Raw genomic sequence first — 13,984 nt, 5'->3', positions numbered from 1 at the left:
TATATATATGTGTGTGTGTGTATATATATATATATATATATATATGTATATGTAAATATATTTTGGTTATTACATTCTTCTCAGATATATGGTTTCTGAAGATATTCTCCAATTCAGTAGCTTGACTTTTCACTCTTTTGGCAAACTATTTTGATGAACAAAAGTTTTTTGTTTTTTGTTTTTTTTTTAATGAGGTTCCATTTATTTATATTCAGTCTTTTCCTCTTTGTGTTTTTATTATATTAAATGATCCATTGTTGAAAGCTAGGCTCGACAACATTGGCCCTGCTTGTTCTTCTAAGAATTTTATGATTTCAGTTTTCACATTTAGGTCCTTAATCCATTTTGAATTTGTTTTTGAGTATGATGTGAGGTGTGGATCCTATTTCTTTTTTCTGCATGTGGAAATTCATTTTCCCAGCACCATTTATTGAAGAGACTCTTCTTTCTCCATTGAATGGACTTAGTGCTCTTGCAAAAAATCAGCTGATTACAGATATGTGGGAGCTCTGGTGGCATAGTGCCTAAGGCATCTGACTGCTCACCAGAAGGCTGGAGGTTCAAACCTACCAGCCACTCCATAGAAGGAAGACTGGGTAATCCACTTCCATAGTAATACTGCCTAGGAAACCCAAGGAGGGGTATCTAAGAGTCGGATCCAACTTGACGGCAGTGAGGTTTTTTTTTTTTTAAATAAATGTGTGGGTTTATTTCTGTATTCTTAATTCTATTCCACTGGTTTATGTGTCTATTGTTGTACCAGTAGGAAGCTGTTTTGATTACTATAGCTGTAGGGTACATTCTCAAGGATTTCATTTCACTTGGACCAATAAGCAACGCTATGGAAGCAACAGTCAAGAAATAAAATGACATATTGCTTTGGGGAAATCTGATGCAAAAAATCTCTGTAAAGTATTAAAAAGCAAAGATGTCACTTTGAAGACTAAGATGTGCCTGACCCAACCAATGTTATTTTCAACTGCCTCATACATATGTGAAAGCTAGACAATAAACAAGGAAGACTGAGAAAGAATTGATGACTTTTACAGTGTTGGTGAAGAATAAATATTATAACATGTATCCCAGAAGAACAAACAAATCTATCTTGGAAGAAGGCCAGATTGCTCCTTAGAAGAAAGGATGGTGAGACTTCATCTCATGTACTTTGGACATGTTATCAGGAAGAACCAGTTCCTGGAGAAGGGACATCATGCTTGTTAAAGTAGAGGGTCATCAAAAAAGAGGAAGATCCTCAGTGAGATGGTATGACACAGCGGCTGCAAAAGTGAGCTCAAACAGCAATCGTGAGGATGGCACAGGACCAGGCAGTGTTTTGTTCTGTTCTAGTAGAGTCACAATGAGTCAGAACCAATTCGACAGCACCTAACAACAGTATATTATGTTTTAAAATCAGGAAATGTGAATCCTATTTTGTACTTCCGTTTTAACATTGTTTTAGCTATTTAAGGCCTTCTGTCATTCCACATAAATCTGAAGATTTTTTTTTCTATTTCTGTAAAGAAGGTTGGAAAAAAATCAGCTGACCATAGATGTATAAGTTTATTTCTGAACTCTCAATTCTATTCCACTGGAATTTTTATTGTGATTGCATTAAATCTATAGATCACTTTGGTAGTAGTGATATCTTAACAATATTAAGTCTTTCAATCCATGGACATGGAACATCTTTCTATTTATGTAAGTCTTCCTTAATTTCTTTCAGCTGTGTTTTACAGTGTCATCATAGAATTTCTTCACATCCCTGTTTCGGTTTATTTCTGGTTATTTTATTTGCTTACATGCTGCTGTAAATGGAATTGTTTCCCTAGTCTCATATTTCTCATGGGTGGTGTATACAAATCCAACTGCTTTTTGTTTGTTGATCTTGTACCCTGCAACTTTGCCAAATTCCACTATTAGCGCCGCAAGTTTTCTTGTGGAGTCTTTGGTACTCATATCATCCACTAAAAGAGAGAATTTTATTTTTTATTTTCCAATCTGGATATTTTTTCTTTCTTTTTCTCGTCTTGTGCTCTGGCTAGGACTTATATAATATTGAATAGAAGTGGTGATAGCAGGCATCCTTGTTTTGTTCCTCACTTCAAGAGAAAATCTATCAGTCTTTCTCCATTAAGTATAATGTTGGCTGTTGGCTTTTCATTTATGTCCTGAATCATACTGAGGAATTTCCCTTCTTTTCCAAATATCTTTTAGGTTTCACCAAGAAATTTTATTAAATGCTTTTTCTGCATCCATAGAGATGATCATGTGGTTCTTTTCCTCTGTTCTACTGATGTGATGTATTACATTGATTAATTTTCTAAAGCTGCAGCATCCCTGAATTCCAGGAATAAATCCCACTTGGTCATAGTGTATGATTCTTTTAACATGTTACTGGATTCTGTTCAACAGTATTTTGTTGAGGATTTTTGCATCTCTATTCATAACAGATATTGGCCTGTAGCTTTCTTATGGTGTCCTTGTCTAGTTTGGGGATCAGGGTTATGTTTATTTCAGAAAATCAATTAGGGGGTACTCTTTCCTTCTCTGTCTTCTAGAAGAGTTTAAACAGGACTGTAAATCACTTAAATTTTTAGGGTAAATTTTTCACAACGAAGTTTTGAAGCTTTGTAATTTTGTATAAATGTAAATCCCCAAAATACTAGGTATGTTCATGTTTCAGTAAAAGCACAAATAGAATGATCAACCTAAATATAATTTTAGATTATGTCTATTTGGCTTTTCTCCAATACTGTGAATATCAACTTTGTTAGTAAAGGAATTTAAATCTTCAGTGTAATAATGAGAATAAATATTTCTGAGATATTATTTGACTGTTTTTCATTAACTTCCACTAGCTATCACTCTTACTCACTCACTGCTGTCAAGTCGGTCCCGACTCATAGCAACCCCTCCTTGGGTTTCTGAGGCAGTATCCCTACAGAAGCAGACTGCCCAGTCTTCCTTCTGCTAACTATAAAATCAATTATTGCTTCATGACTACCACTGAGTTTATTTGTACTTTTGTAAGGTCTTGGCTGACAACATTTACCATATATACTGGCAGCTCTGAATTAATGTTACAATTTTAATCTCTCTGCATCAACACTGATATTAATTCCAAATTCCAGAAAAAACTGCCATGATCAACAAGAGTGAGTGAGTAAATAGCAATAAGGGCTACATAAAAAAATGTATCTATATTCAAATCTAGTAAAAAACAAATCTGAATACAACCTTGTAATTACTACTTTATGATTTTTAAAGGAAATGTTTTAATTTTCAAAAATGCTTCTACTTGTAAGGTGCATTAAATATAAAACTGCCAAAGTAAACATTACTTTATGGAAGTTTCAACTGAAGCTGAAGAAACTTGAAAAAAGTCCACAAGAACCAAAATACAACCTTGAGTAAAGCCCACCTGAATTTAGAAACCATCTGAAGAACAGATTTGACACACTGAACACCAATGACTGAAGACTAGTCAAGTTGTGGCATGACATCAAGGACATCATACATGAAGAAAGCAAAAGGTCTTTAAAAATACCAAAATGGATGTCAGAAGAGACTCTGAAACTTGCTCCTGAAAGTAGAGTAGCTAAAGTAAATGAAAGAAATGTTGAAGTAAAACAGATGAGCAGGAGATTTTGAAGGGCAGCTCGAGAAGACAAAGTGAAGAATTAAAATGAAATGAGCAAACACCTGGAGTTCAGAAAGGGAAGAACACATTCAGCATTTCTCAAGCTGAAAGAACAGAAGAAAAAAGCCTTGAGCTATAATACTGAAGGATTCTAAGGGAAAAATATTGAATGATGCAGGAAGCACCAAATGAAGATGGGAGGAATATACAGTCACTGTACCAAAAAGAACTGGTTGACATTCAACCTTTTCAGGAGGCAGCATATAATCAAGAACCAATGGTACTGAAGGAAGAAGTCCAAGCTGTACTGCAGGCACTGGTGAAAAGCTAGGCTCCAGGAACTAATGGAATACCTACTGAGATGTTTCAACAAACAGATGCAAGGCTAGAAGTGCGCCCCCATTTATGCCAAGAAATTCAGTTACCTGATCAAACGATTGAAAGAGTTCCATAACTGTGCCCATTCCAAAGAACTAACAGAATGTGTAAAATACTGAATATCATTGATAGTACACACAAGTAAAATTTTGCTGAAAGTAATTCAAAAACGGCTGTAGCAGTGTATCAGCAGGGAACTGTCAGAAATTCAAGCCAGATTCAGAAGAAGACACTGAACGAGGGATATTATTGCTGATGTCAGATAGATCTTTGCTGAGACCAAAGAATACCAGAATGATGTTTACCTGTGTTTTATTGACTATGCAAAGGCATATGACTATGTGGATCATAACAAATTATGGACAATAATGAGAAGAATGGGTTCCAGAATATTCAACTGTGCTCATGAGGAACCTGTACATAGACTAGGAGGCTGTCATTTGAACAAAACAAGGAGATACTGCACGGTTTAAAATCACGAAGGATATGCACCAGGGTTGTATCCTTTCACCATATTTATTCAATCTGTATGCTAGGCAGATAATCTAAGAAGCTGGACTACATGAAGAAGAACGTGGCATCAGGAGTAGCAGTAAACTCATTAACAACCTGTGATATACAAATGACAAAATCTTACCTGCTGAAAGTGAAGAAGACTTGAAGCACTTACTGATGAAGATTAAGAACACAGCATTTAGGATGGATTATACTTCAACAAAAAGAAAACAAAATACAATTGGACCAACAAACAACATCATGAAAAAGAGAAAAGACTGAAGTTATCAAGGAATTCATTTCATTGGATCCACAATCAACACCCATGGAAGCAGCAGGCAAGAAATCAAATGATGTATTGCATTGGGCAAATCTGCTGCAAAAGTCCTCTTCAAAGGGATAAAGAGCAAAGATGTCACTTTGAAGACTAAAGTGTACCTGACCCAAGCCTTTGTCTTTTTAATAGCCTTATATGCATATGAAAGCTGGACAATGAATAAGGAAACGACAGAAGAATTGATGCCTTTGACTTATGGTGTTGACAAAGAATAGGGAATATACCATGGACTCCCATAAGAACAGGGAACTTTGGTGGCATAGTAGTTAAAGCATTTGACTACTAACTTAAAAGGTTAACATTTGAAACCCACTTGCCACTCCATAGGAGAACGATGAGATAGTCTGTTCCAGAAAGATTTATAGCCTTGGAAACCCAATGGGGTAGTTCTTCTTTGTTCTAAGGGGTCACTATAAGTTGGAATCAACTCTATGGCAGTGGGTTTTGGTTTTTGATTTTGGCCATAAAAATGAGCAATTCTGTCTTGGAAGAAGTGCAGCCAGAATGTTCCTTAGAAGCAAGAACAGCTAGATTTCATCTTTCATAATTTGGTCATGTTACCAGGAGGGACCAATTCCTTGAGAAGGATATCTTGTTTGGTAAAGTAGACAGTCAATGAAAAAGGGGAAGCCCCTCAAAGAGATGGACTGACATCGTGGCTGCAATAATGGGCTCAAGGATGGCACAGGACAGGGTGCTGTTTCATTCTGTTACATATAGGATTGCTATGAGTTGAAACTGAATCAATGGCACCTAAAAACAACAAAGTAAAAATTATAGTTTGAGAAGTTTGTATGAGAATGTTTATAAATTATTTCTTCTGTGGTAGTATGATGTATATCACCTTAATACTTCCCAAATTCAGTGCCTTCTAAATACAGTGCTTTTTATTCAAAGAGGTCAATAGCTGGTCATATATTTCTCTACAAAGAACAAGGACAGGAAAAATAAGTCATAAATTTACTTTTTCATATATTTGTTTCATGTACTTGTATATATTCACTTACTTTAATAAGTAATGCTTCATTTGCAGCTTCAATCACTTCATTCCTGTCTTGAACTTGTTGATGCAAATTGCTTACAGTGTCCTGAGCATCTTCTAATTCCAGTTTTGCCTTCTCTAACTGTTCATTTAATTGCTGAACAGAAGTTTTTTGAGAGTCAGCAGACATCCTCCACTTTGCATGGTTTTCTTGATGTGAAAGCATCTACACAGGTCCAAAATTAGAAAAGGAAAATAAGAAATAAAATAGGGAGGAGTTAGTTTCAACAATAACCTAAGCCTTTCCACTTGCTTTTCTTAAAAGAAAGTAATTCTATGTACCATTATAAACATTTAATTTCTCAACAAATAAAATACAAGAGAAAACAGGTAGAAGGAAACTATTGTCTTAAATTTAAGAACAGTTAACCAAATCTAAATAGATTTGGATCTTGCTTTGAACAAATAAAGATATTTGAGATAATTGGGGAAAACTAAACAACTATTAGGAACTCTGGTAACATAGTGCCTAAGGCATTTGCACAGTAAACCATATGTTTGTCTAATTTAAAATGGCTAATACCAGTCCATTTCACTCACTGATGCCTAGGATATTGATCTTTATGTGTTCAGTTTCACTTTTGACAACTGTAATTTTCCTAGATTTATATTTTGTACATTCCACATTCCAATTATTAATGAATGTTTGCAGCTGTTTCTTCCCATTTTGAGTCATACCCCATCTACAAAGGAAGATCCTGAAAGCTTTATTCCATCCACATCATTAAGGCTGACCTTACTTTGAGGTGACAGTTCCTCCCCAGTCATATTTTGAGGGGCTTCTGACCTGAGGGGTTCATCTTTAGGCACTATATCAGACAATGTTTCACAGCTATTCATAAAATTTTCCAGTAATACATGAGACAGTGTTTCACTGCTATTCATATGGTTTCCACTGGCCAATTTACTCAGCAGTTGATGGCTTAGTCTGGAGGTTCCACTGAAACCTGTCTACCATGGGTCACCATGTTGATATTGGAAACACCAGTGACACAACTTCCAGCCTCACAGCAACAAACAAGCCACCACAGTATGACAAACTGGCAAATGAGTGATAGAGGATGTATTGATAGATTATGAAAAGGAAAGGATCAGGTTCTAGTAATACCTTAGTAATACCTGTCTGACCCAATATCAGAAAAAATATTGGAAATTCCAAAGCATTATAGATTCACATCACATGAAATTGCTTATCTCAGTAATTAAATATTTCTGGTTAGTTTTTGGCACATTATATTTTATAATGATGATAACGAGGAGGAGGAAAAAGAGGAGGAGGGGCCAGGCTCTAGTTTAAGAACTTTATATACATTAACTTGTTTTATCATCACCATAGTCCTATGAGATAGACAGTATTATTAAATCAGTTTTTGATAGAGAGTTTAAATTACTTGCTCAAGGTTATACAACTGATCAGTAATAAGCTGGGATTTGAAACCAGTCTGCCTGGCTCAGAATTTTAAGCCCTTAATTCCATAGTATATTAGCTCACTGGCTATGAAGAGAAAGCTATGTTTAGGCTACCAGAAATGAAGACCACTATTATGAACACTTTAAAGGTAGACTTTTGTCCACATAGGTCAATCTACTTTAGTGGGGGTTAATGGAATGTATTTATTCATTTATTTATTACCTCACGATGATAGGCTTCTTTGAGAGAGCCTACTTCTGCTGACAATTTCTTGATTTCTGCTTGCATTCTTGCTTCTAACTGAGCTTCACGTACTTGAGAAGCCCCCAATTCTTCAGCTAAATGGTTTCCACGAACTTCCTTAAAATAAAATATTGAGTAAAGGCTATATAACTTGTTTATTTAGTAATTACAGCTAAACCTATTCAATGCATAATAGAAACAATTTAAGAATTTACATTATATAAGCACAAATACAATTTTAACTTACTTTTTAAATTATATACTTTAAAATCTAGACATTTAAAGAGACTCCTAAATGGGAAAATATTCATAGATACTTGCCATCATAATATAAGTTCATTAACCAGTGTTTCCTATGGAAAAAACTTAATGACCACAGCAGGCTGAACTCTGCCAGAAAACAGTCTACATTTAGGTATGCCTGTGCACTTCTGCTCACCAGATATGTTGTTTGCTTGTCAACAATCAGTTGTATTGTTATCCAAACCTATTTATGCTAGTTGTGCTTGTAATTATGTAATTTTATTGTATATTATATATACTGATGGAATTGCACACAAAAAGAAAGCTATTTCTATATGAAAATTATATTATATGGCTTAGAATAACTTAATGAAAGTGAATCATAAAAATCCGCTACCCAATTAGAAGCACTCAAGATAGCTGTAAAATACTGTGGGAAATCTCATAAAAATTATAAGAGGTGTCATAGTCTGATTGATTCACAAATGGTTTAATTCTCCCTTTTTAAAGAAACTAAAATCAGAAACTATAGATGATGGAATGTAAACATGGTTATTTGACCTCTGAGTAGGAAGAATTCTAATCAAAGGATCCATAAACAAAGAGCCAAGGTTTTGGTCCCAAATCAAAAGACTATACATGAATGTATATTTAGAGTTTTGGGTTAAAATATAATCTTTTTAAAAATACATCACTTTTAGTAATTCCATACTGACTCATCTGTTTTTATTATCCGATAAAATTAATTAAATTAAACTTAGATACTACTGATAAGAGCAGAAATAAAAGTAAGACAGTTTTCCTTTTCCTAGTACACTCCAAGTACCCAATATATCTCTAATAAAAATTCCTTATATTCTCTTTGTTAGTTTAACCACACAGAAGCATGAATAGCAACATAGGTAAAAATATTTTACTTCAATTTCTATACTGAATTGGTACCATAATGTTGTTGTGTGCCATTTAGTCAGACCTGACCCACAGAGACCCCTCCTTGGATTTCCGAGGCAGTATCACTACGGAAGTAGATTGCCCCATCTTCCTTCCAGGGAGTGGCTGGTGGGTTGGAACCACCAGCCCTCCGGTTAGCAGTCAAGTGCCTTAGCCTAGGGAGCAGCAAATGTACTAGACCTTCTCTAGGGTACCAATAAGGATTATTTGTCTGAAAGTCTAAGTATTAACTTAAGTACACCAATCTAAATATTTTTAAGCCAAGTTGTTAACTTTCTACCAATCACTGAAGAAATAAAATTAGTATTAGTGCTCTTGCTTTTTAAAAGCACTTTACCTTCCCAGTGGTCCTAGACCACGATTTTCATAGTTACACATTTAAATTATAAGTTTTCATTTATAAGAGTGGCTATAAGTATAAAATGTTTTACTCAAAAAAACGTATTAGCAATATTTTCTTCAAGTGATACTTTAAACTCACTTAGAAGTCTAAAATGCTTTATAAATTAATTTATTGAAAACTAGTTTGGCCAAATTTCAGTTCTGAGATACTTCCTAATTACATGACAAAATTAGGCTAAATATAATGCAGGTAATTTATGCAAGAATTGTATTTCACAGTTCAAAAAAGTGAATGTTAAAATTATTAATATTTTAATAAAATTATTTAGAATAGGAATTACTTTCTCTTTAGAGAGTTGCTTTATTTCTTCCAGTTCACTTGAGAGCCTTTCTATTTCTCTCTGTCCTTGTACTTGTTGACGACGCGCCTCCACCATTTCCGTATGAGAGTTCTGCAACTGCTCCCGGGTTAGAGTCAATTCTTGCCCCAAATCAACAGTGTCCTTATATTGAGTTGCAATGTATTGTTCCTGCTCTTTAATAACCTGAAAACAAAAAGCTTATTTGTATGTTTCAAAATGCAATGTTATAACCTGTTTCTTATTCTGATTTCTCTTTTAATATGTGAACTTATCCCTCCCAACTAAACCCCTATAAAACTTATACAATGAAGTATCACCCAGTATGAAACTGATATTCAGAAAATGTTTTATACTTCTGTGAGAAGAAAATGACAAAAGTACTGTATCAATCTCGAACTCTTATTCACCTCTTTTGCATGATTTTAACATATGCAAGCTGACTAAATGATAATCCTTTATCATTTAGAATGTAATATTTATGACAGTATACATAATATAAGGGAAAAAGAAGTTAACATGTGACCATCTATGTCAAAGATGAAGAATATACTGGCAAAACCCAATAATACTTTACATAGCTAGATTAAGATCATGACCTTATTCTCTGCTAAGGTAAAACAGTCACAGAAGTTGGTTAGATGTCACAGAGGTAGGTTAGATGTTAAGTGTAAAGTGTGGAATCATCTTGTATAAAGCAATTTGGCCTTCTTCCCAGTTCTTTCAAGCTGTACCAACACCATAGGCTAATGAATGGGGGCTGACCACACCAAGTGGGACCACCTGGAGGGTGCTGACTAAGCCTCACAGAGCATGACACAAACTTATCACAGCCATGTGGTGAAGCTGGTAAGAGCCCTGAACATGGAGGTTCAGAGGGTAGCACATCTTTCTTTAGGATGTAGAAACTCCATGCTGTCATTCCTCCCAGACCTCAACCTATGCATTTCTTCATTTCTATCCTTTCTGTTTGTAATAAATTTGTAGTAAGTATGTTGAAGTCTGTGAGCTATTCCAGCAAATTACGGGACCCAAAGGAGTACTGGTGGACAGCTTGTCTGAAGTGGAGGAAGTCATGTGGATTCCTGAGCTTATGGCTAGTACCAGAAGGATAGGTGTAAGAGAAAGAAGGGTGCTGGGGTCTGAACTGAATAGAGAAGGGAAGCTGAGAGTTCCATAGGATGCAGCTAGTATGTAGTGTGGGATTATTTGTTATCTATTTGGCATCAGAAATGGGTGATTTTAATTTCCCTGCACTGGTTTGCACAGGTTATGGCACTTGAGTTCAGGGATGACAACAGTACAAATTACTAGGGCCCTGATTACTGAAACAGGCATTCAGGGTCCAACTATGTTACATATTAATACAAGTATCATGCAAATATTTTCAGTCAGTGCTTATTTAGGGAACTTGAAATGACTGGGCCAGTGACAATTCTTCTCACTGGAGTCAGAACTTAGCCTCAGAGATCCTGCTTGATTTATAAATATAATTTAACAAATATTTATTGATTTTTACTAGGTGATATGTACTGTTCCATAAATGATGAGGATACAGCAAGAACAAAGGAGACAAAGTGGCAGCCATGTGCAATTTATATTTCAGCGGGGGAGCTGGATAATCAATCCAGCAGTCAGTTAAACACATCAAAGTGCTAATTTTTTTTTTTTTTTTTGTAGGAACCTTGGTTTATTAAATAGGAAAGCAGTCCACTCAAACAGGAGAGGGAAGGGAAACGTCAAAAAACAAACAGTCCCTGTTGCAAAGCAGCCAACGGGTGCACTGCACAGCAAGCCCTTCCCAGGGTGGAAAGTGCCAGGGAGACACCGTGAGGACCACACACTAACCCGAAGGCACTGTACTTGTCAGGTCCCTGAATCTTGAACCTCACTGAACAAACGACATGGGGAAAGTGGACTGATACCCCCAGCCCCACAGCTTGTGGAATGTAAAAGGCCACACAGGTGGTTTATACAGCTCGCCACATGAGTGTCCGTGGATGGACCCTGAAGGAGACGGGATGGCGGTATGCACCAAGGGGCCTCCAGCCTAGAGCTACAGGTGCCAGAGTGACAGCCAGGCTGCAGGGGACTGCCAGGCCGGAGGAAGCACCAAGGGACAGAGAGAAGCATGAACCCCCAGGCCCGTCATCTTACCAGGGCTTACTGATTCTTGTTCTCTGCTTACTAGTCAAAGTCAACCAACCAGGATTCCTCACAATAGTGTTCCAGGGAGAGAACAGAAGGTGCGGTGACAGAACCGCTATGTCATGGTTAGTAACCTCATAGAAAACCACTGGTATTGAGGAAAAGTCCTCCAACAAAGCTTTCTTGCCTGTAAGATGGTGCAGCCCGCTGGCAGGTGCCAGGCAATCTGCGGGGCAGACCCCACACATGCCTGCCTGCACAGCAGGAAACCTGAGTGCGTGAGGATGACCATGTTGCCTAGGGTCAAGAAGTCAGCGCTGCACAACAAACATCTTTATTACGGTGAAGACCGCACATCAAAAGCTGCGGCTACGTTTCTGGACAAAGAAGCAGGGTGCTTGGGCGTCCGTGTGGCTTCAGGGCTGCTTCTCCTCTTCCTTGTCATCTTTAATCTCAGAAATTCTGTCTATGGATTTAAGGATTTCTGCAACAAGATTCAGCGTTTCAGCTCCAGACATCAGCTGCTTTATGGATGTGTGTGCACTGTTGATGACCATTCGGAGATTCTGCAAGGCCATGTCAGTGTGCTGCTTCACCACGGTCAGGCTGGCACCCTGGCCACACCGCAGGGCTTCATTCTCATGCTTGAAGTTGGAGACCTGTGCCTGGAGCAGACTGACTTCCTGTTTCAGCTTTAGGACGTTACTTTCCACCTTCACAGCCTGCTTGGTCATCAACTCCAGGCTCTGCTCCACCTGCTGGACCACAGATTCCGGGTCACGGTAGTCACGCTCCTCCTTGGACATCTTGGCTTCCAGTTTCCGTTCTAGCGTCCTCACCATTTCAGTCTGAGTTTCAGAGAAGCTCTGAACCTCACTCAGCTTAGAATTTTCATCTTTCAGTGCTTCGTAACTTATCTGCAGCGTCTGATGGTGCCTGTCTCCCAGAGACTCTCCATGGTCTACAAAGTCTGGGTTGGGACCACTCAGTGGGGATGGTGGAGGAGCCTGGGAGTCCGCGTCACTCAGAGTCCACGGGGGCAGAGACTCGGGTCCTGCCAGCTCCAACGGGTTGGAGAAAAAGGACATGTAGGTGCTGCAGGGTGATGTGCTGGCAGCAGCCCTCAGGCTATGTGACTGCTCCACCACGGACAGTAGGTAGGCCCCAGTCCAAGTGCCTTCTTCATCCTCGTCCTCATTCAGGAGGTCGCCAGCCCCCGTTGGGTCCTTGAAGAAAGGCTGTGCATGGCCATACCCGACAGTCTGGGTGCTTGGGGAGCTATATTCAAGTTCCAGAGTGTGTCTCAAGGCCTCCTTGGACTAAAGCCTACTGTTGGCTGTGTCTTTGTTGGCCAGGCCGAGGTCCTTGGCTTTAAAGGAGAAGGGGTTCACCTCCTCAGGTTCTTCTAGCTCATCACCTGGAAAGCGCATCTCATGGGCTCCTGTAGAACATCCTTAGCGTCTTTTCCCTTTCTGTAGCCAAAGTTGTCCGGAATGATGAGGCTGCAGGCTCAGGACAGTGGGGTGACGCCTGGGCAGCGCGCGTAGCCCACCATTCTCACAGGCCTGGTGGGGCTGGATCTCGCTAGCCCGGCAGCAGTGGCTCCATGGCCTCAGCCCTGCCTGGGCCGTGGCCTGGCTCGCCCGCCCAATAGCCTATAGAGCGGCTGCCAGTGAAGCTCCATCAAACTTCTCGCCGCGGCTTTTCCAAAGTGCTAAAATTTTAAAGTTGAGTGCAGTATTTAAAATAGAGCAAATGTCAAGTGACCAACACAGAAACACTAAGGAAGACATAGAGATGCACACAACAAAGATAAACCCTTTTACATATACAATACTGCATTATCAGTGATAACAAACAATAATCTATAGGTAAACAGGTAGATGGGTAGACGGGCTGAATGATCAGGTATTTCTAGGCAAAAGGGAATATACCCAGGACAATATATACGGCTGGCAGATGATATTTCTACATATGTATTTGTATATGCTGTAAGAATGTCCATATAAATAAAACTAACAGAACAAAGTTATGATAACTTCTTATGCACAGACAACCACCCTGAGTGACTTATTGGACTTGTGGGCTCAGGACCACGGTTGTGGGGGACATTAAACTCAATTGGCATAACATAGTGCTCAAAAACATTGTTCTACATCCTACTTTGGTGAGTAGCAACTGGGATGGAGTCTTAAAAGCTTGTAATCGGATAGGGGGCAAGATGGCGGACTAGGCAGAAGGATTGCACAGACCCTCTTCAACAAAGAAAAGGGAAACCAATTAACACAGACACAGAAGATAACCTTGGACCCCTGAGCCTTGAAGGAAAGGATGCAGAATTGGACTAAACCCCAACTGGCAGAAGAATTTGCGTGAAAATACCAAAAAAAAGGAG

At 38.3% G+C, this 13,984-nt stretch overlaps 1 protein-coding gene across 1 annotated transcript in view; it reads right to left on the bottom strand.

Annotated features, from left to right (window-relative positions):
• CCDC18 (coiled-coil domain containing 18) overlaps positions 1-13,984 on the bottom strand; it is a 162,639-nt gene that overhangs the window by 10,100 nt on the left and 138,555 nt on the right. Inside the window, exons 21-26 of the mRNA XM_007936123.1 lie at positions 12,144-12,867; positions 11,931-12,055; positions 10,468-10,588; positions 9,424-9,627; positions 7,526-7,663; positions 5,858-6,058 (exon numbers count right to left, since the gene is read on the bottom strand). Coding sequence (XP_007934314.1) covers positions 5,858-6,058; positions 7,526-7,663; positions 9,424-9,627; positions 10,468-10,588; positions 11,931-12,055; positions 12,144-12,867 — 1,513 coding nt within the window. The remainder of the gene's footprint in view (positions 1-5,857; positions 6,059-7,525; positions 7,664-9,423; positions 9,628-10,467; positions 10,589-11,930; positions 12,056-12,143; positions 12,868-13,984) is intronic.

This window comes from Orycteropus afer, unplaced genomic scaffold (genome assembly GCF_000298275.1).
Source record: "Orycteropus afer afer isolate SDZICR_OR568_19922 unplaced genomic scaffold, OryAfe1.0 scaffold00033, whole genome shotgun sequence".
In the NCBI taxonomy this organism is placed as follows: Eukaryota; Metazoa; Chordata; class Mammalia; order Tubulidentata; family Orycteropodidae; genus Orycteropus; species Orycteropus afer.
Note: the sequence above shows the minus strand (reverse complement) of the source record. Positions and strands in the feature narration are given on the sequence as shown.